At 44.5% G+C, this 21,497-nt stretch overlaps 1 protein-coding gene across 6 annotated transcripts in view; it reads right to left on the bottom strand.

Moving 5' to 3' along the window:
* LOC105491383 (nuclear factor of activated T cells 3) overlaps positions 1 to 15,419 on the bottom strand; it is a 153,729-nt gene extending 138,310 nt beyond the window's left edge. For 3 of the 6 annotated variants that reach the window (XM_011757742.3, XM_011757744.2, XM_011757741.3), the window contains exon 1: positions 14,980 to 15,419. In XM_011757742.3, coding sequence (XP_011756044.1) covers positions 14,980 to 15,082 — 103 coding nt within the window. In that variant the 5' untranslated portion in view covers positions 15,083 to 15,419. Of the gene's footprint in view, positions 1 to 14,093; positions 14,904 to 14,979 lie in introns of those variants that run through there. The other 3 variants (XM_071084781.1, XM_071084780.1, XM_011757743.3) reach the window with 3 other exon arrangements.
* Between the last annotated feature and the right edge of the window lie 6,078 nt (positions 15,420 to 21,497).

Genomic DNA, 21,497 nt, shown 5'->3' with positions numbered 1-21,497 from the left:
AAGAACCATGCTCTTTAACCTGTCTTTGGGTGTGATAATCAACTGGCCTGAAATGTTATGTCCTCCCTTAGCCACCTGGTGAACTCACCCCACTGGATCCCGCTCAACCGTACTCTTTTCTCTGACCTCTCTACTCAGAGTTACTCTGTGTCATTATACGCTCAGAGGGCCTTCTCTGTACCTCTATTATATTAATATTGTTGTAGTCATTTATATGTCCACTCCAATAGACTGAATTATATTTAATTTGCATTACGAGTATTTGGCACATAATAATATTGACACTTAACAAAACTTAATTAAAAGATTAAATGATTTAGTATATTTACCCACCTAATGGAAGGGGACTTTCTTGAGGTCCCTTCCAGCTCAATTACTCTAAGATCTCATACAATGTTCCTCTCTGGTTACTACTTTCTCTTCTACATATTCTTCTATTTTATCCTTTAACAACAGCTAGTTTCTTTCAGATTAGCCTTCAAAAGAGTGAAACAAAGCACTTTAAAAAGAATTTTGAGGGTGGCCATGGTGGCTCACACCTGTAATCCCAGTACATTGGGAGGCCGAGGTGGGAGGATTGCTCCAGCCCGGGAGTTTGAGACTGGCCTGGGCAACACAGAAAGACTTCGTCTCTATCAAAAATAATTTTTAAAAAGTAGCTGGGCGGACCTGTGGTTCGAGCTACTTGGGAGGCTGAGTTGAGGCTGCAGTGAGTTGTGATTGAGCCACTGAACTCCAGCCTGGGCAACAGAGTGAGACCCTGCCTCAAAATAAATTTTAAAAAATAAAATAAGCATTTTAAAAACACTTTACTATCTCAATTTTGACAAATCAGGATTTGACACGGTCTTTCTGCTTCTGTATGTCTGTATAATCATCAGATTCCACCTGAATCACACACAAAAAAATGAATTTTGTGTCCCAGACCTCTCACCCATCAGACACCAACCCCACTGTTATTAATCTGGGATCAATAGGCATACTTCTCTCTCTTTCTTGGCACCTCTATCAACTCCCATGCCAATCCCCAAGGACTCTGACAAAGCAAGAGAAAAAGCAAGTGCCAGAAAAAGTAATTGCATAGCAAAAGTCAGGTTTACCTTATAAAGTCCCACAACTGGCTGGGCACAGTGGCTCATGCCTATAATCCCAGCACTTTGGGAGGCCGAGGCGGGCGGATCACCTGAGGTAGAGAGTTCAAGACCAGCCTATCCAACATGGTGAAACCTGTCTCTACTAAAAATACAAAAATTAGCTGGGCACAGTGGCACACATCTGTAATCCCAGCTACTCGGGAGGCTGAGGCAGAAGAATCACTTGAACCTGGGAGGCGGAAGTTGCAGTGAGCAGAGATATGCCACTGTGCTCCAGTCTGGGTGACAGAGCAAGACTCTGTCTCAAAAAAAAAAATTAGCTGGGCATGTGGTGCATACCTGTAATTCCAGCTACTTCAGCTACTTGGGAGGCTGAGGCATGAGAATCACCTGAACCCAGGAGGCAGAGGTTACACTCCAGCCTGGGCAATAGAATGAGATTCTCTCTCAAAAAAAAAAAAAAAAAATGGGGCCGGGCGCGGTGGCTCAAGCCTGTAATCCCAGCACTTTGGGAGGCCGAGACGGGCGGATCACGAGGTCAGGAGTTCGAGACCATCCTGGCTAACACGGTGAAACCCCGTCTCTACTAAAAAATACAAAAAACTAGCCGGGCGAGGTGGCGGGCGCCTGTAATCCCAGCTACTCGGGAGGCTGAGGCAGGAGAATGGCGTAAACCCGGGAGGCGGAGCTTGCAGTGAGCTGAGATCCGGCCACTGCATTCCAGCCTGGGCGACAGAGCGAGACTCCGTCTCAAAAAAAAAAAAAAAAAAAAAGTCCCTCATCAATTGCTAGAATACCGTGGATAGTAAGCACAGACGATTCTTTTGGTTGACCCCCTCCCAGCATCCATTTTCTCTTTCTTCCTCCCTAACAGATTTTCTACCTTGTATCCACTCCTCTCCCAAGCAGCCTTGTGTTTTGGGAAAGCCAACCACATCCTCAGGCCAAGGCATAGGTCTGGTTGGCTAAGAATAATTCCACTCATCTCCCACGCAGCCTTGTGTTTTGGGGAAGCCAACCACATCCTCAGGCCAAGGCACAGGTCTGGTTGGCTAAGAATAATTCCACTCATCTTTACCAGTAACTAATTTAGGAAAGGGAATGTAACCCAGTTTTGGTCAATGAAATGCAAGGTTAAGTTTGCTGAAGGCTTCTGGAAAAGTCCTTTGTCACTCTTAAAAAGAAAACAGCTGTGTGAAGCCAGCATCTGTGTCTCCTTCCTTCCCCTCGGGAAATATCAATACAAATATAACTATTTTGCATATATTTAAACTAGAAAATTAAGAGTATTTTACTATTTCTTTCAAATAGTAATCAGATGATTAAAAAGTCAACAGAAGTTCTAAAACCATGATCACCTAACATTTACTAGGTAACATGTATGACAAAACAGCTTTCTTGCCTTTGCTCTCAAAGGGAGAGTTCTGGTAAAACTCAGAGACAACTGGGTATGTATAAAAGAGAGAAAAATTCCAAAAGAGTACTGATCTTGAGAGAGAAGAATAAATGGCAGATGGCAAACTGGTCAAAACATGTGGCTATAGAAGGTAGAATAGTTTTGCTTGCATCCTAAATTCAATCAAATAAATAGTACTCATTTTTTTTTGAACATGTGAAAGCAAAATGTTAACCGTGATAAATGAAACTACCCTAACAATTGAGCATTTTTGAAATTCTGAATTTTTCCTCATTCAGGTTTAGGGCAATTTTGATGACAGATTTAAATGCTTTAAACTTTAAAAGCAAAACAGCCTGCAAGATGACAAATCAGACCCTAATCATGACAACATGGGGGGGATGGTGCCAAAGACAAAGGCCAATTTCTCCTTAGAGTAAACTGCCTCAAAACCTAAAACGGTATCACCTCTTGACCTCCAGATCCACAAAGCAGCAAAGAGAAAAGGCCCCAAAGAGCTAAATTTGGGCCTAGCACAGTTAGCGATATAGCGATACAGTACCCTCTATTGGTCTAACTGTATCACTGCTACCCTTTAAAATTTTCTAGAGCAGGCAGGAATAAGAAGCATCCCTCAAGTAGCTCTTTTGAGCCCGAAGCAGAAAATCTAGTCACAGGAACACGTGTAATTTGTAAGACATGACTCAGATATGTTTGATTCCATATGCCCAACATGACCCTTGCTTCACCATAGGAAAAACTGAGTATTTCTGTACTTAAACTCTTTCTGAGAATAGCAAGGCAAGAGGCAGGCATAGCAGAAAGGGCCCAAAATTTGAAGTCAGAAAACCAAGGTTCAAATCCCAGCTAATTCCACTTTCTAGATGGTCAAATCCATCTGCATTTCTGTTTCTCATGTATTAAATGGAAATAATACCTCTCTCTAGGTTATCATGAGATAATGCACATAAAAATACCTTGCACATAATAGGTACTCAATAACACCGGATTAAATATTTATCTAATATATCACAAAAAGTTACAAAATGATCAAAATTATAGGTTGTGCAAAAAGAACTGTAGGATTCTCTTTGTTGTTGTTCTTGTTTTTAATCCACAAGAAGGAACTTTAGGCTTTTCAAGCAAAAATTAAGCAACTTACTGGAGAAGACCAAAGGACTAGGAGTCAGAAGTCCTGGATCTCTATTTTGATACTAACCAGTTAAATGACCTTGGGCAGGTCAATTTGAATCTCAATTTCCTCTCCTGTAAAACAGAAGGACTGAATTAACTTGAAACTCTATGCTTTTTAACAATATCACACAATTAGCAACAGAAATGAATCTAGAATCCAGATCTAGTTCAGTACTACATCAAAATATCTGTAAGTTGTCTCACTAAAGAGAAAGTCTTTGGTGAACACGTTGATGGCAGATCAGGAAAATGGGTGAAAGGAAAGGTTTCACACTGGGACTGAAAAGAGATGAATAAAGGTGATGAGCTTGATGTACAAAGTAACAGATACAAAATGGCAGAGCACAAAAACTGTAAGGAGAGGCAAGTTACAGACAAAAAGGAGTGGGAATTGAAGATAACCTCAGCTATGACTTTCAGAACTGAATTAGAAGAAAATATAAAGAGAAAACTATTAATAAACAAATCCAAATGGAAGGAGACCAAGACTTTCACCACAGGGCAGACAGAAAGGGGGAAATAAAAGTCATTTTCAGGAAGTGGCAAAATTTACCAGCCAATTAACCCAATAAATGGACAGCAATAAGCTAAGTCAATTTTTAAAGTTTAACGTATTAAAGAACTACAGACATGGGAAATATGGTTTTAATAATAAGGACAACTCGATGCACTAACAGTTTGTTTTTGTTTTTTAAGAAACAGGTCTCCTTATGTTGTCCAGACTGGTCTAGAATCCCCAGGCTCAAGAGATACTTCCAAGTAGCTGGGACTAAAGGCACAGGTCACTGCACCCAGCTTCGATGTACTAACAGTTTCAATCAGAACCATGAAACCATCTCCAAGAGCTCTGTTTTTCAAACTGAAGGTACTAAGTGATCTGTCAGTGAGCTGTGACAAATTTTTTAATGTAATGAAAATGTCAGAGTAATGCCACGCAGTAAAACTAAACACTGTTCTACATGGAACATCTGTCTCAGTTTGTGTGTATAAACACGTATGTGTGTGTTGGGTTGAAACAAAATGTATTTCTTGCTCTGGTTCATGGTTAAGAGGTCTCAAAGGCCGGGTGAGGTAGCGCATGCCTATTAATTCCATCACTTCGGGAGGCCAAGGCTGGAGGATCGCTTGAATCCAGGAGTTTGAGACCACCTGGGGCAACACAGCAAGACCTCATCTCTACAAAAAATTTTAAAAATTAGCCAGGCATGGTGGCACACCTGTGGTCCCAGCTACTCAAGAAGCTGAGGTGGGTGGATCAATTGAGCCCAGGAGGTTGAGGCTGCAGGAAGCTGAGATCACAACACTGCACTCCAGCGTGGGCAACAGAGAAAGACCCTATCTCAAAAACAAAAGTCCCCAAAACTTTGTATAATGGAAGTTTTCAAATATACCTGAAGTACAGAGTCCCCATATACCTATCATCTTGCCTCAACAACTTCTGATCATCTTTTTTCTTGAGTGTTATTTGAACTACCTTTACAGACAGAAAGTGAAAACTATAAAGAAGTGTTGATAGCAGAGGAGCTATCAAATTTCCTTAAACCTTTCATGTGCAATAAAAAATAAGTAAAATTTAGATTAAACTTTCTATATTTTCCCCAAAGATATTTTTTATGTAAAGGACAAGATTAAAACTTTAGTATTCAGCCAGGCGCGGTGGTTCACGCCTGTAATCCCAGCATTTTAGGAGGCCAAGCCAGGCAGATCACCTGAGGTTGGGAGTTTGAAACCAGTCTGACCAACATGGAGAAATCCCCCCTCTACTAAAAATACAAAATTAGACGGGTGTGGTGGCATATGCCTGTAATCCCAGCTACTTGGGAGGCTGAGGCAGGAAAATCGCTTGAACCCGGGAGGCAGAGGTTGCGGTGAGTCGAGATCCCACCATTGCACCCCAGCCTGGGCAACAAGAGCAAAACTCCGTCTCAAAAAAAAAACTTTAGTACTCAATATGATCTCACAACTGACAAGATGTGAAATACAAATTTCAGACCTTGTTTGCTCTAAAATGTTCACAAATAAAAAGAAATTATGTCTATTATTTTTGTTTCTACCAATTATTAAAAATGCAGATTAAAAATTTTAAATGATTAAAAATGTAGTCTTAAAATCATGAACAAGTTATCTAGCTTCTTTTCATCATGAATAAACTGAAAAGTTCATAGAAATGACAACATCAGACTGACAGATACAAGCAACATGATCAAACAAATTAAAACTTTATAAACAATTTCAAGCTCTTAAATTACTAGATAATAAATGGATTTTTCTAGCATCATACAGTTAATTAGAAAATATTTTTACAATGGAAAAGCATCTACTCAAAAGCATAAGATCAGTTTACTTCCTATTTATTTGTGCCACTAACTCACCCACCATCTCACTGTTAACACTACACAATCAAAGGGAGAAATGAGTTTTGTAAATCAGACATATCACGCTAATTTTTATTTTCTGTTAATTTGTTAAGCCAGTTTTTTTTAACTACAAACAACGAATCCTATTAACTTCACAATGCTGTTTTAAAAAGTGAATATTTTTCCTATCCTAATCTAGTGCCTTAAAGAATTTGAAGAGCTTTTGAATGTCATTTTTTAAACTTTTTATTTTATGGAAATTTAAGAACATAAAGAACAGAGAATATTATTGTGAACCCCCACATACCCATCATCTAACTTCAACAATTTCTGAATGTCATTTTTTCCTAAAAGCCATTTTTATTTAACAATTTTTACTGAAAGATTTTTTAAAGCAATACTGAAAAATATTTACATTTAAGTACAACTCACAGTCTATTAAAGTGTTCTAGTCAGTGATTATCTTGATGAGAAAAAAACGCTTTTATAAATATTTTTACATTTAATACAAATCAACTTACTGAAAAAGTTTTAAGAGAAAAGAATTAACCTGAATGTAATCCAATTTCAGAGCTCAAATAATCCTATTTTCTAATTAAATCAAACAGCAAAGCTGATGAAAATTAATAAATACAAAATTAACACAAAATTTTAAGACAATGAAAAACATATTTTAAAATGTAAAACTCTCACCTGCTGCTGTAACATAAGACATTCTGAAACTGTACATTACGTAGGAAAATGAAGCCTTCAGGTTACTTCTCTGGTATACCTGGGATATTCAGGCTTTCATAGACTTGTGGTTCCTTTTCACACGATTTTTTTTTTTTTTTTTTTTTTTGGAGATGGAGTTTCACTCATTGCCCAGACTGGAGTGCAATGGCACGATCTCGGCTCACTGCAACCTCTGCCTCCCAGGGTTCAAGTGATTCTCCTGCCTCAGCCTCCCGAGTAGCTGGGATTACAACAGGTATGCGCTACCACACTCAGCTAATTTTGTATTTTTAGTAGAGGCGGGGTTTCTCGATGTTGGTCAGGCTGGTCTCGAACTCCTGCCTCGTGATCCGCCTGCCTCAGCCACTCAAAGTGCAGGGATTATAGGCGTAAGCCACCGTGCCCAGGCTTTTTTGTTGTTGTTTTTTCTTTTTTGTTTTTGAGTTTTACTCTGACCCCCAGGCTGGAGTGCAATGGTACCATCTCGGCTCATTGCAACCTCCACCTCCCGGGTTCAAGGAATTCTTCTGTCTCAGCCTCCCAAGTAGCTGGGATTACAAGCACCTGCAACCACACCCAGCTAATTTTTTATATTTTCAATAGAGACAGGGTTTCACCATGTTGGCCAGGCTGGTCTCGAACTCCTGACCTCAGGTGATCCACCCGCCTCAGCCTCCCAAAGTGCTGGGATTACAGGTGTGAGCCATCATGCCCAGGCTCACACATGAATATTAACTAATATTAACTAGAACTGTCCCAAAAGATTAACTTTCAGCTGTTGGTAAACTACCAATTCGTAGCCTATGTTACTTAAATTTTAGAGCTCCAATTGCCAACAGGTGAAAGTCATACAATACAATTATGTAAACATTACTAGAAATGCAAAAATATATGCAGACCCACATTATGTTTCAGTTTAAATGATGGCTCTTAAAAAAGCTTGCTCCTGCTTGTGACTCTCCTAAGCCTACCTGAACAAACTCACTCCTCTTAAATTCCACTGTTACTTGAACCTCATATGGCATGCCTGGGCAAATTTGATGACTTGGATTTTGTTTTAGAAGCCAGGCCTACTGCCAAGTCTGCTGTGTCTACTCCCTGACCCAGCAGGACAGCTTTAGACAACACCTTCCTTATTTATGTTACTGCTGTGAGCAAACTACTGCTTACTATCAAATGAGGCTCAACCTACTCAGGTTTCCTATCTTTTAAGAGTAACGTGGGCTGGGCGCGGTGGCTCAAGCCTGTAATCCCAGCACTTTGGGAGGCCGAGACGGGTGGATCACGAGGTCAGGAGATCGAGACCATTCTGACTAACACGGTGAAACCTCGTCTCTACTAAAAAATACAAAAAACTAGCCGGGCGAGGTGGCGGGCGCCTGTAGTCCCAGCTACTCGGGAGGCTGAGGCAGGAAAATAGTATAAACCCGGGAGGCGGAGCTTGCAGTGAGCTGAGATCCAGCCACTGCACTCCAGCCTGGGCGACAGAGCCAGACTCCGTCTCAAAAAAAAAAAAAAAAAAAAAACAACAAGAGTAATGTGACTACCTTCACTATATTATGGCTTCTTAAACCTCACCTCTTATTTAAAAGAAAACATTACCACACTGAACCATCTACTACTCAGCTAGCAATACGGAGAGGGAAATCAGTGACACAACTCATTAACTTCTCTTAAAAGGTCCCCATTTTATATATCACTATTTATGACTTTCTCTGAAGAAAAAGTAATACTACATTTTCTCACCAAAAATGTCCGTATGATTCCATTTCATTTAAAAAACAAATATAGAGCAAACCTCAAAAGCAGAATTTGGACTATGCCTTCGATAAAAATAAATACAATTTTAGGCAAAGTTTACTGGTTGCCAAAGAAAGGCAAGTCATTATTATAAGTTGATTCTACAGCTTACTCTAAATTATTATCTTGAACGCTTAAGATACAGGCCTTACTTAACCTCCACAACTTCTGGGCTATGTATATAATACCCAAGTTTTAACTTTTATATCACCTAATAAAACTACTACAGTATTACTTCTAATAGTTAAGAATATATGCCAAAATATCCTTTCTGGATTGGTAAATAGGAACACCTAAGAAGGTACAGGAACAGCTCTTGCAATGATGAACGTTTTTAACAAAAACATGACAATGAAACTTTTTCCTCGATTTTTCCCCATACTTGCTCAAACACATTTTTTCACTAATCTAGACCACAAAATTCTGCCAGTTACCCCCAGAAGCATCTTTGACACATCAGGAAATGTGTCAAAGAAACAGAGTATTATTCTTCCAAATGAAACGTTAAAATATTTACCATCGACTCAGTCGTCTAATACATATTCTCACTACAGAAAATGCTGACCTAAGGTATGAAAATAAAGCTACTAAGCAGCATCCAAAACCTCCTTCACAGTACCTAATGGGCTGTACAAACACACCATCAAATTTCTACAAGAAACCAAGCAACTTCCTCCTTTTCATACTGATTTAAATATCCAATTATATACTTAAATGTTCAGCAAATCAACCAACTTTCACACTGTACTAAGAACTTAATTCAAGAAAGTGGAAAAATATAATTAAAAGTGTATTACTTTCAGTATTTGATAAAATATAAGAGGTAAGTAACATTTAAAAGACTGGAATTAAACAGATAAAAATGTCTTAAGACCAAATATTCTAACTCATGTAAGGTTTAAATTGCTGAATCTCTCATCTGCCCTAATCTCTTTTTTTCTTCTTTTTAAACTGCTACTGTTTGTAAATGCCCTACTGTCTCTCAATGTTTTAATTTAGCATGTGGAGAAAGGTCTAGGAAAGAGAAGGAAGTAAAAACTAGCCTATTTGTGTGTGTGTGCGCGCGCGGGCGTGTGTGTGTGTGTGTGTGTTTAAAGAAGTGTGTGTGTGTGTGTGTGTGTGTGTGTGTGTGTGTGTGTGTGTGTGTGTTTAAAGAAATGTTGGCCGGGCGCGGTGGCTCACGCCTGTAATCCCAACACTTTGAGAGGCGGAGGCGAGCGGATCACGAGGTCAGGAGATCGAGACTATCCTGGCTAACACGGTGAAACCCCGTCTCTACTAAAAATACAAAAAAAAAAAAAGTAGCCAGGCGTGGTGGCATTCGCCTGTTGTCCCAGCTGCTGGGGAGGCTGAGGCAGGAGAATGGCGTGAACCCTGGAGGCGGAGCTTGCAGTGAGCGGAGATTGCACCACTGCACTCCAGCCTGGGTGACAGAGCAAGACTCCATCTCAAAAAAAACAGAAATGTTAGGGGGGAGTGTGTGTGCGTGTGTTTAAAAAAATTTTAGTTACCACCACTTAAATAAGACCAGGACTTAGGCCGGGCGCGGTGGCTCAAGCCTGTAATCCCAGCACTTTGGGAGGCCGAGGTGGGCGGATCACAAGGTCAGGAGATCGAGACCACAGTGAAACCCCGTCTCTACTAAAAATACAAAAAATTAGCCGGGCGCGGTGGTGGGCGCCTGTAGTCCCAGCTACTCAGGAGGCTGAGGCAGGAGAATGGCGTGAACCCAGGAGGCGGAGCTTGCAGTGAGCCGAGATCGCGCCACTGCACTCCAGCCTGGGCAACAGCGTGAGACTCCGTCTCAAAAAAAAAAAAAAAAAAAAAAGACCAGGACTGTGCTAAGTGCTTTAAATACATTATCTCATTTACACAAGATAAAACAAAAACCTTGACTACAAATGATCAATAAACACTGAAAAGTGAGAAAATAAAATTATCTAAGAGACAGTAAACTGGATCAGATCTCCAAGCACTAAGCAAAGTAAAAACATTGTTGATTAAATTCTAGGACAATTTCTAGGAAAAGTTCCTCAACTTGCCATATGAAAAAGTTGTATATTAAAGGAATATCTGAAAAAATTACACATATCTTATCATCAAGTAAACCTCTTACAAAAATACATATTGTAGCTAAGATATTTCTCCCCTTTGAAAAAACAGCAGTAGATAAGATAGTATATAGCACATTCCTTCCAGTAACTCTCATTCAGGACTAGAAAGTCAATATTTAGTAATGAACCCTGAGAATGAAACTCTGAATTTGCAAAGTACAGATTATTATAACATCAAACTTAGAGATAAACAATCACTACGCTAAAATAGAGTACCAGAGGCTGCCCTTTATAATGGCAAATAATGTTAATGCAAAACATTAAACATGTGCCTATTTTAAATTTCCTATTTACTGCTGAGGTATATCATCTATTTAGAGTTAGATATTAAGTAAAAGAATGTTTAAAAAAATAGTTTAGTTCATTTTTAACTGGAGAAATCAGAGACAGCACTGTCATCTTATATTTTAAAAAAACAAGGTAGGCTGGTCTGATGGTAGTGAGTAATTAGAATGTATTAACATTAGTGTCACTAAAGTTGGTATACAACTCCCCACTGCTAAATGTGACTGTCTGAAAAAAAAAAAAGAAAGAAAGCTAAAGACTCTAGGGTCTTAAATTTTCTTTAATGGAATAAAAATCTCAAAATACCTCTGCAAATAACAGTCTTAAAAAGTCAGTCTTCAGTCACAAATGTATACAACATACAACATTATCAAGCATTATTAAGTCCATCTCACATCATCTAATTTCCACTTTACCAAGCTTGCTTAGGACATTCACTAAAATCATCCCTTGCCCTGTCCTCACTCTCTATCCAGTCACCTCACTATTTTTCAAAAATCTTTTCACTGTATGGAAATTTAGTTGTGATACAAGTACTCCCAAACCTTTAGAGATGTAAAACCACTGCAGCCCCAAATTACCAAGATGTAATTTATGGAACTCATCAATAAAAGCCAAAGAACTGAAACAACTCTCATCAATTTCCTTTACCACGAAAAAGCAGTGAGCAATGATTCAGAACTTAGATGTTATTTATTCACTTATTTAACAAAATATTGGGACTGTGTGCAGTGGCTCACACCTGTAATCCCAGCATTTTGGGAGGCTGGAGTTCCAGAGTAGCCTGGGCAAGATAGTGAGACCTCCGTCTCTATTTAAAAATATATATATTGGGCCGGGTGTGGGGGCTCATGCCTGTAATTCCACCACTTTGGGAGGCTGAGGCAAGAGGATCACTTGAGGTCAGGAGTTTGAGACCAGCCTAGCCAACATGGTGAAACTCTATCTCTACTAAAAACACAAAAGGTAGCCAGGTGCGGTGGCACACGACTGTAGTCCCAACTACTCGGGAGGCAGAGGCGGGAGAATCACTTGAATCCTGGAGGTCTAGGCTGCAGTGAGCTGAAATCACGCCACTGCACTCCAGCCTGGGCGACAGGGCGAGACCCTGCCTCAAAAAAGAAAAAAAAAAAAAACAAACATATATATATATAAAATATATATGTAAAAGAACTGTGCTAGGCACTGATAATATAACTGAAAAAGATACAGACACTATATCTGACCTCAAGGAACTTCCATTCCAGTGAGGAAGAGAATCCAAAAATGAGTTCAGCAAACACACTGATACAACCCAGCAAGGATCTGAATTCTACCAACAATTTTATTCTTATTTTCCACATTATTGCATATATTATCCTAAAATCATTTCAGTGAATCCACTTTGTTCCTTCAAACTACATACTCATAATTATGCTTAGTAAAATGAAAACTTATTCTGTGAACAAATAATTCTGAAAACTTAGCTGTGAATATATAACACATCCTCAACAGAATTTCAAAATTAATTGCTATGTGTTCATAGCAGCACTATTCACAATAGCCAAAAGGTAGAAAAAGCCCAAATGTCCATCAATTGGTGAACAAATTGTGTTCCTTTATACACACACACACACACACACACACACACACACACACGATGGAATATTATTCAGCCACAGAAAGGAATGAGGTAGTCAGACACAAAAGGTCACATATTATATTACCCTATTTACATAAAATATCCAGAAGAGGTACCATAGAGACAGATCCCAGACTGGTGGCTGCTAGGGATTGGGAGGAGGGAAGGGAAAATATGGGGCAACTGTTTAATGGATACTGAGTTTTCTTTTGGATGAATAAAATGTTTTAGAAGTAGACAGAAGCAGTAGCTGCACAACACTGAATGCAGTAAATTGTTCACTTTAAGAAGGTTTGTTTTTTCATACGTATTTTGCCTTAATATTAAAAAAAAACTTTTAAAAAATTACCGCTCAAAATATTTTAAAGTGGACTTTTTGTCACAAATAAAACTGCGGATGTTTACCTTTGGAAATTTCAGTTATAAATCAAGCTACAGATAACTCCTTTTAGACCTATTTTAATAGCAAAATGGCTTTTGTGTATGACAAAGATCATTAAAATTTTTTTCATAGCTTTGAAATGTTATTCAATACTTTGGTTGTATATACAATTCCTACTTATGTAGTCACTCAATTCCTTTATTATTCATATGTTTGGTTAACACCCTTATTGATCATATTTTTTTTTTTTTTTTTTTTTTTGAGACGGAGTCTCACGCTGTTGCCCAGGCTGGAGTGCAGTGGCGCGATCTCGGCTCACTGCAAGCTCCGCCTCCCGGGTTCCGGCCATTCTCCTGCCTCAGCCTCCTGAGTAGCTGGGACTACAGGCGCCCGCCACCGCGCCCGGCTAATTTTTTTTTTTTTTTTGTATTTTTAGTAGAGACGGGGTTTCACTGTGGTCTCGATCTCCTGACCTTGTGATTCGCCCGCCTCGGCCTCCCAAAGTGCTGGGATTACAGGCTTGAGCCACCGCGCCCGGCCGATCATATATTTGTATATAATGTGCTCTAATCAAGTTTGTGCCCAATAAAAGTTTGCTGACATCATCAACTGTTTCTCTCTTTTACAATAAAAATACTCAAGCTGTTTTTCTTTCAAGTCCCGATAATCTAGGTACAATTCAATGCTACACTCTTCACAAATGCCACTTTTTTTGTTTCTTCCTCTACTACAAAATGCATCACCATTCACAGATTTCCTAGTAGCACAGTTATTACTTGGACTACGTGTCTCCTCCAACTACTTCTCAAACTCCTTAAGGAGCCTCAGTCCTCTGCATCATCATCATAACACAACAAGGTCCGTAAGAGTGGTTCAACGTAATAGGTGCTCAAATTATGTGAATGGAATTGAAAATAAACGCAGCCAACACATAACTATTATAAATTATGTACTACAGTGAAAAAGACATCTAGCATATTAAGACTAAAAGGACCAATAAAATAAGTACCGCCTAGAGAATCCTCATGCCTCACGTTCAGGTATGTTTTGCAATGCAACTCTACAGAACAGTCTATTGAACATCAACATGAACATTAAGAAATTCACCTCACACCAGGCAAGAAAAAATATCTTACCCATTTCCTTTGCGAAGTTCGTATGCATATGTAACAGGGAAACTGAACTTAATGAACCACAGTATTCCAAACCAGGTCACAAAAGACCTCTAAGTCCCCAGTCATCCTGTTTCTATTTCCTGATTGGTCTGACCTGCAAGCATTATGGTGCCCAGCTTGCCCAATTCAAGATTTCCTTTAAAATATCTTCCAAGGAGAGGTTTTTCTTTAAATAAAAATCGACTTCTAGAACTTTCCAGGAAAATTATGAAAAAAGCAACCCGCGATTAAAAAAAAAAAAAAATTTTCCGGAACATTTTATTCAAGTAAGGAAATCGAGTCTCCAGAAAAGTCCCGTTACAGTTACACTTCGAATTAACTGTGGGTCATAAACTTGCACGAGTGGACGTTAACTCAAAAGCATTACTCTCCTAGCAAAGTAGATTTAAAGAAACATGTGCGTGATTTTTAGAGGGGTCCTACCGTTGAAAAACAAGCATCTTTCAAACGCACATTTCAAGAAACGACCTAGAATAGATGAAAAACCCAGTGCGCTAACAATTCACAGGGACAACATTTTCCTTGCAACACATTGGCAAAGCAGCAACAACCAGACGCCACTTGGGCAGCAGCCCGGACCCTGGGCCTCCAAACCCCGATCGTCCCGGAGTCGAGTTCCCCACTAGTTTGCTTCCAGCCAAGCCCGCCACCACTTCCACGTTGCAGCGACCCACACGCCTCCTCAGCGATTTAAATCCGTTTTTAACTCACCACACACACGCGCGCGCGCACACACACACACAAGGGGTTATCGGTCTCCGGTCATCCAAGGGAACAGGGAGGGAGCGAGAGATCCTGCGAGCGAGAAGCGGGGTCGCTCCACGGTCCCGCCTGGCCCGGCACCCACCTGCAGGCCGCGAGCCCGGGGGCGGCGGCGCCGGCGCCCCGTCCTCGCCAAAGACGAGTTTGAAGTCGAGCTCGTCGTGGGCACCACAGTTTGCAGTAGTCATCGGCGTGGCCCAGGGTGCTGCGGCTCTTCCTCAGGCGGCGGCGGCGGCGGCGGCGGCAAGCGGCGGCAAGCGGCGGCAAGCGGCGGCAGCAGCTCCTTAACGCCGCTTCATGCCGGGCCGCGCGGGCCAAGAGGTCGCAACTCCACAGCAAACTTTCCGGGCGGGGCCCGGGACGCCGAGCGTTCCGTTCCGAGCTAGAAAGCTGGCCGCGCGCCGAGCAGCACCAGGAGCCGCAGCCGCCCGCCACCGGTGCCTAAGCCTCCACTGTCGCCTTAGCCAATATTCCCCGCCCCCCAACAGTCGCCGCCGCCGCCGCCGCGGGCGCGCTCTCGCGCCGTGCCGCGCGCCCGGCCCCGCCCCCTACGCGTGCCCGTCCGACCTGGCTGCCCATTGGCTACTAGCGCGGCGAACTGGCGCCGGGCCCCGCCCCCTCACAGGCCTATCGCGTAACTCGGTCTCCGCGAGAAGGAAGTCACGTGAACACCCAGCCCCGAAGAGCCCAGTTATTTCTCGGGAGTTGTAGTTGGTCTGCATTCCCTCGGCGATTCCTTCTAAATTAGACGAGAGAAGGCCGATAGCCTCTGTAATTGGATAGGGGACCACCACTGGCCAGTGGAGAAGACCTTTTTCCTCATTGGGCGGAGCTCATGTTCAAGAAGGGGTGCCGAAGCACTGAGGTTCTGGGTTCGGTGATGTGGGTGCGCATCGTGTTACTCCTGATGGCTGGCTTTAGGGAAGGCATTAGGGCCCCGCAGGGTTACCTGGACGCCGCCCACATCCTCATCCCCCCACCTCAACTTTAATGGCTGAGTCTCCAGAGGGCGGGGACCGGACCTAGTGTCCAGCTAGGTTGGGGCGAAACCGAAGGAGGCAGGTTGCGCGACAAGTCCGGACTCTGAGCTCGCGGTCACCGCAGGCCCACCCTCTGCGGGGCGGAGCCTGCGCTCCGGTGGCTGCGCCTTTGTCCCTACTAGCGGGCCCCCGCAGCTGCTCCCTAGACAGCGTGCGCGTTTGAGGCCTCGGCGAAGCCCAATGGGCAGGGCCTGTCCCTTGCTGGAAGTTGAGTAGATTGAGCGGGAGAGCCAGTTGTGAGCTCTGTGTCCTGGTGCATATCCATGAAAGCGGGAGGGATGAAGCCGCCCAAATTGGGTGTCTGGCAGTGGAGAGGAAGTGACACTGCCTAAAGAACCGTTTTCGTGATCTGCCCCTCTTGAGCAAGCTAGCCTTCCCGAGATGGCCCAAGACGCCTCCTCCTGGGGTCTGGGATGAAGGCCGTCCTTGGGGACTGGGAGCCTGACTTGTTTACCTAGGGCTCCGCTGAGGCGCAAGGTGGACGGGGAGGTGAGAGAAGTGGGGTGACCGCTTCCCCCAGCTCCGTGCCCCGGGCACAAGGCCCACAGGGTATAGCATCCCTAGATGCGTGTTGCTGGAGGAACCCAGGGCTGTGTCTGAGGCTTGGGTACAGGTGCGTCCAAGAAATGCTGCCCTCTCAGAGGATACAATAGGTTGTAAAAAAAAAAAAAAAGAAAGAGAGAAAAGAAAAAAAAGAAATGCCGCTCTCACAAGGCCTACAGCACATTCCACACCGCCCACAAAAGCCAGTGGGAAGAGAGGGTAAAGGGAAGCTCCTTGCAGAGATCTCAATCTCTGGACAGACACTTGAGCTACCAGGGAGCCCTAGAGGGAGCCAAACTAGACGTTGGGTCAGGAAGACAGGGAATGTCCAGAGCATCCAAGACGTTCAACTTGTATTGGTTCATTTCTGCCCAGTGTTCTGTACCGGTACCTGTGCTGTTCCTGGGGATTCAGAGATAAATTAAGTCTCCCTTCAGGGGTAGGGGAGAGGGGACCAGCAAATCTATAACTACTGTGCAAAGAAATGAGGGTTGTGCCAGGAGCTCAGAGACAGTTCATAAGCCCACTGGCTGCAGGGCCTTGACAGGGGTTAGTAGGAACTGGAGTGACAGGCAAGAAGTGAGCAAGTTTCATTCCAGGCAGAGAACAGATTTCCAAAGACTTGATGACCAGAAAGTACCTGCAGTGGGCAGAAGCCAAAGGTGGGGCTGGATGAGTGGGCAGAATGCTGCAGGCCACTGCAAAGTGTCTGGACTTTATCCTGACGGCAGTAGGGAGCAGTGGAAGGACTTAGAGCAGGGGATTTACATGGTCAGCATTCTGGATGGATCACTGGATTCAACTGGGACAGGGGTGAATGAAGTTAGAGGAAGAAGGTAACAGTGGTCAAGGAGAGGGAACAACTGGCATCAGATGGGTGGAATATCCTTCCTGGTAACCTGTCCTGCCTGCAAATCTCCAACCTTGAGGGCCTCAGTGTGGAACTTGGGGCCCAAATGCCACATCAGCTCTGGAGCCCTCTGCCTCAGGCAGGCTGCTGGTCCACCTATTTGTACCACATATACCAGGATCCTGATACAGTATAAGGTCCCAGAGGCTTGGCCAGCTCATCTGAAGTCCTTTCAGACATGACTTCACCTAAACCATGGGATCAGCCATAGTCAGACCAGATGGCAGGCAGGAGGGAGACCTTGGGCTGGTCAGCCCCTCCACTGGGAAGGGACCACAGAGAAGCTGTAGATGGCTTGAAAAATTCAACCACACATCAAATGCTCAGCTATGCATCTATGTTCCCAGCCACTGAGCACCTGGAGAACACTTAGAACAGGTTACATTGTAGGGAGGGTTTCTGATCTGGGGTAAACTGAGAAGCTACCAAGGAATGGTGAGGGCTGGGACATGGATGGGCACCAACTGCAGGAAGGGAGTCACCATGTGTGTAAGAAAGTCAGCAATGGCTGGGAACTCTGCAGCCTGTGAAGGGGCCTGACCACACACACCGATATGTACATACTCTTTCAGCCTTTGCCCCAGCTAGGGCCAGGACGTCCCCCCATGAGCTCTTCCTCAGGCAGTTCCAAAGCTCCTGCAGGTCATCTGGGCCCAGCTCCAGCCCTCTGGGAGCCCTGTGAGACCAGGAGGCCCACAGGACCAGTGCAGCAGGTGGAACCCCAGGGTGGACAAGGGCTATGTGGGTCACTGTACAACCACTCTCTCCTGTATGAATGCCACCCAAGACTGGGAATTAGGGAAAGCCATCTTTATCATCAGCTGTTACAGGACTGGCCCTAAGCACCCATTGTTGAAGTTCTTCAGTGCCCTCTGAGCCATGGGATGACACAGTTTAGCCTACCCCAGTCCCTTATTCCCCATTAGGCAAAACAGGAGCCTCTGAGGAAATTCAGAGTTTAGAAAAGTTCTTCCTCTCCATGCCAAACATCCCCCTTTGTCCCAAGCTCTTGTTTGATTCTTCTGTGCCTGCTCCCCAGACCCATGCCAAGGTAGCCACAGGGGACACAAGGACTGCCCTTGAGCAGCTCCCAATCTGGGAGGAGAGGGTAAGACCAGCCAACTACAACCTCAGAAAGCTAGTTGCTGAAGTCAGCACAGGGTGCTGAGAAGACAGGGTCAGCACTTTGTCCTCAAATGCCAGGCTGAGGAGTTTGGACTTGGTCCAGAGAGCAGACTTAAGAGACCCATGGAAGAGTTCTGAGCAGAGTAACACCTGGAAGGACCCAAGTGTCTGGAACTGCAGGTAGAAGAGATTCTTTGCACACAGCCCAGTCTTCCTGCTGTGGCCTTTGAGAGACCTGCCACCCTCTCCAGCCTTACTCATCCCTTCCTCTCATGCTCATACCAAAACCATTTGTCCCCCAAATGTGATGAGCTAAGAGGAAATCCTCAATCAGGCTGGCTGGAATGGATGGATGTTGTGCTGTGGCTACTAGCCCAGGGAGAGGTTTGGGAATCTAAGTGGCCTAGTTTAAGGTGGAAATGGTGAGAACAATGGGCAGAGCTTTCAGGCCTAACTGCGCCCCGTCCACCCCCTGTCAGTCCCATCCTTGGGCAGGTCACTTTGAGATCAGGAAAAGCAACACTGAGGTATGCTAAAGTGAGATCATTTGAGGACCAACATATTCAACCAGGATCTCTGCCACATCCTCAGTCACAGAATATATACTAGACCCGCCCCACCTTCCTCCCCTGTGAAGGATCCTCTTCCCAGTACTTCCCAGGTCCCTCAAAGCCCCCACATTCCAGCCTCTATCTTAATAGCAGACCTACATAGAGCCCAGAAATGAACCTGACCCTGCCAGCGGAGGGGCTTCCCCAGGCTTCCATACTGGTGGGAGAAGTGGCCTGAGATCAAAGCCCAGTCCCACCACTGGAAGGTAGATCTTAGGACTCAGTGACTTAGTGGGGTAGGGGACCACTGCAGCCTCTGTCTAACCAGTTCCAGTTGGAGTATAAGAAAAGGCAAAGGGGGCATTTTTGTTTTTTGTTGTTGTTTTTTGAGACAGGGTCTTGCTCTGTCGCCTCGGCTGAAACACAGTGGTGCCATCACAGCTCACTGCAGCTTCAACCCCCTGGGCTCAAGTGATCCACCCACCTCAGCCTCCTGATAGCTAGGACTGTAGGCACATGCCACCACACCTGGCTTTTTTTTTTTTTTTGAGACGGAGTCTCGCTTTGTCACCCAGGCTGGAGTGCAGTGGCGTGATCTTGGCTCACTGCAAGGTCCACCTCCCAGGTTCATGCCATTCTCCCGCCTCAGTCTCCCAAGTACCTGGGACTACAGGTGCCCGCCATCATGCCCAGCTAATTTTTTGTATTTTTAGTAGAGACGGGGTTTCACCGTGTTAGCCAGGATGGTCTCGATCTCCTGACCTCGTGATCCCCCCCATCTCGGCCACCCACAGTGCTAGGATTACAGGCGTGAGCCACCGCACCTGGCCACACCCAGCTAATTTTTATATTTTTTGTAGACAGGGTTTTGGCGCACTGCCCAGCAGGCTAGTCTTGAACTCCTGAGCTCAAGTGATCTGCCCACCTCAGCCTCCCAAAGTGCTAGGATTACAGTGTGAGCCACCACGCCCAGCCAAAAGAGGCATTTTGATTGAGATTGTTTTTAGTATGAAAAATCAGAAGTAGGCCAGGTGCAGTAGCTCATGCCTGTAATCTCAGCACTTTGGGAGGGCGAAGTAGGAGGATTGCTCGAGGCCAAGGGTTCAAGATCAACCTAGCCAACATAGCAAGACCCTATCTCAATAAAAAAAGAAAAACAAAAGAAGAAGAAAAATCAGAAATTGTGCCTAAAGCTTGGTGGCTGAGACTGGACCAAGCCTCAGTCTTACTCCTGAGTAGAGCCCTTTCTCTGGGAGCACTGGTCTGGGAAGTCAGTTAGGGCAGCCTGGCATGGAGTGACCCCATTAGCCACAGAGTCCTATCAAAGGGCCAGCCTATTGTCCTCCAGCCAGCCTCACACAGGCAGAGGACAGTTGATCCCCTCTAAGAGGAGGGCCCTCAGGACAGAGAGGACTAGCAGTGAATTGCCCAAGGTCAAAGAGCAATGGGCTCTGGGAGGCAGTGGGTAGTGCGGTATCCTTATCTGCATATAGAAAGGCAAGCGTGGGTGGCAGGGGGGAGGAGGGCAGTGCTGGAACTGAGACAGAGGCCTCACCCACCAAACCCTAGACTCAGAGGCCAGCAGGGCCAGGGGCTGCTGGCTGGCACAGGTGCCTGACCCTGTGTTAAAGTTGCCACAAAACAGTGAGGCTCTGACACACGGGAGATGTGGGAAATACAGCTTTGACCCAGAAGGGAATCCTCCCCTCCCCACCACCCCAAAAGAGCCTGGAAAAAGGGAGGAGAAGCAGCCTGTTTACAGCTGAGGAAGCGGGGGCAGGACAGGGCAGGGATCTTTGGTCAGAACGCCCCTCCCAGTAAGCGGGGGAGGCCCCATGAGATGCGGTAGCCGTTTGTTTGCTTCTCACTGCCAGGAGGAAATTAAAGAGAATCTGCCACTTCCTTCCGCCCCAAGTGGGATGAGGAAGGCGGGGGACGGGAGGGACTGTGTGGTGTGATCTGCCAAACATAAGGGCCCCAAATTGCTGTCATCAGCCACCTCCAGTGCCCCACTGCCCAGAGCAGGAACTTCATCAGGTCTGAGGTTCCAGGCAGCTATCAGGCTTGAAGGAGACTCCGGGGATCAGACCAACAGTCCCCACCCCACTGGACTAGTCCCTTACTGGGGTACCAGTTACCCTAGTCCTTCTTCCAGATTTCATATCACCTCTCATCAGAACAGACAATTGATGTCCAGCGCGGCAGGTATACCATCAGTAAAATGGGCTTCTTGGGCCTTTCTAACTTGGCCCAAGTCCAGTGATACCCCATTCCCCACCTCTACCAGAACCACAGAGATGGGCAGGAGATTCACTTTGGGAATCTCTAGCTCTACTCAGGAGAAAGACTGAGGCTTGGTCCAGTCTCAGCCACCAAGCTTTAGATTGGTGCACAGAGGGTGGGAGTAGAATAATCATGCCAGGACACAAGCCCA

The sequence above is a fragment of the Macaca nemestrina genome, chromosome 18 (assembly GCF_043159975.1).
Source record: "Macaca nemestrina isolate mMacNem1 chromosome 18, mMacNem.hap1, whole genome shotgun sequence".
Taxonomy (NCBI): domain Eukaryota; kingdom Metazoa; phylum Chordata; class Mammalia; order Primates; family Cercopithecidae; genus Macaca; species Macaca nemestrina.
Note: the sequence above shows the minus strand (reverse complement) of the source record. Positions and strands in the feature narration are given on the sequence as shown.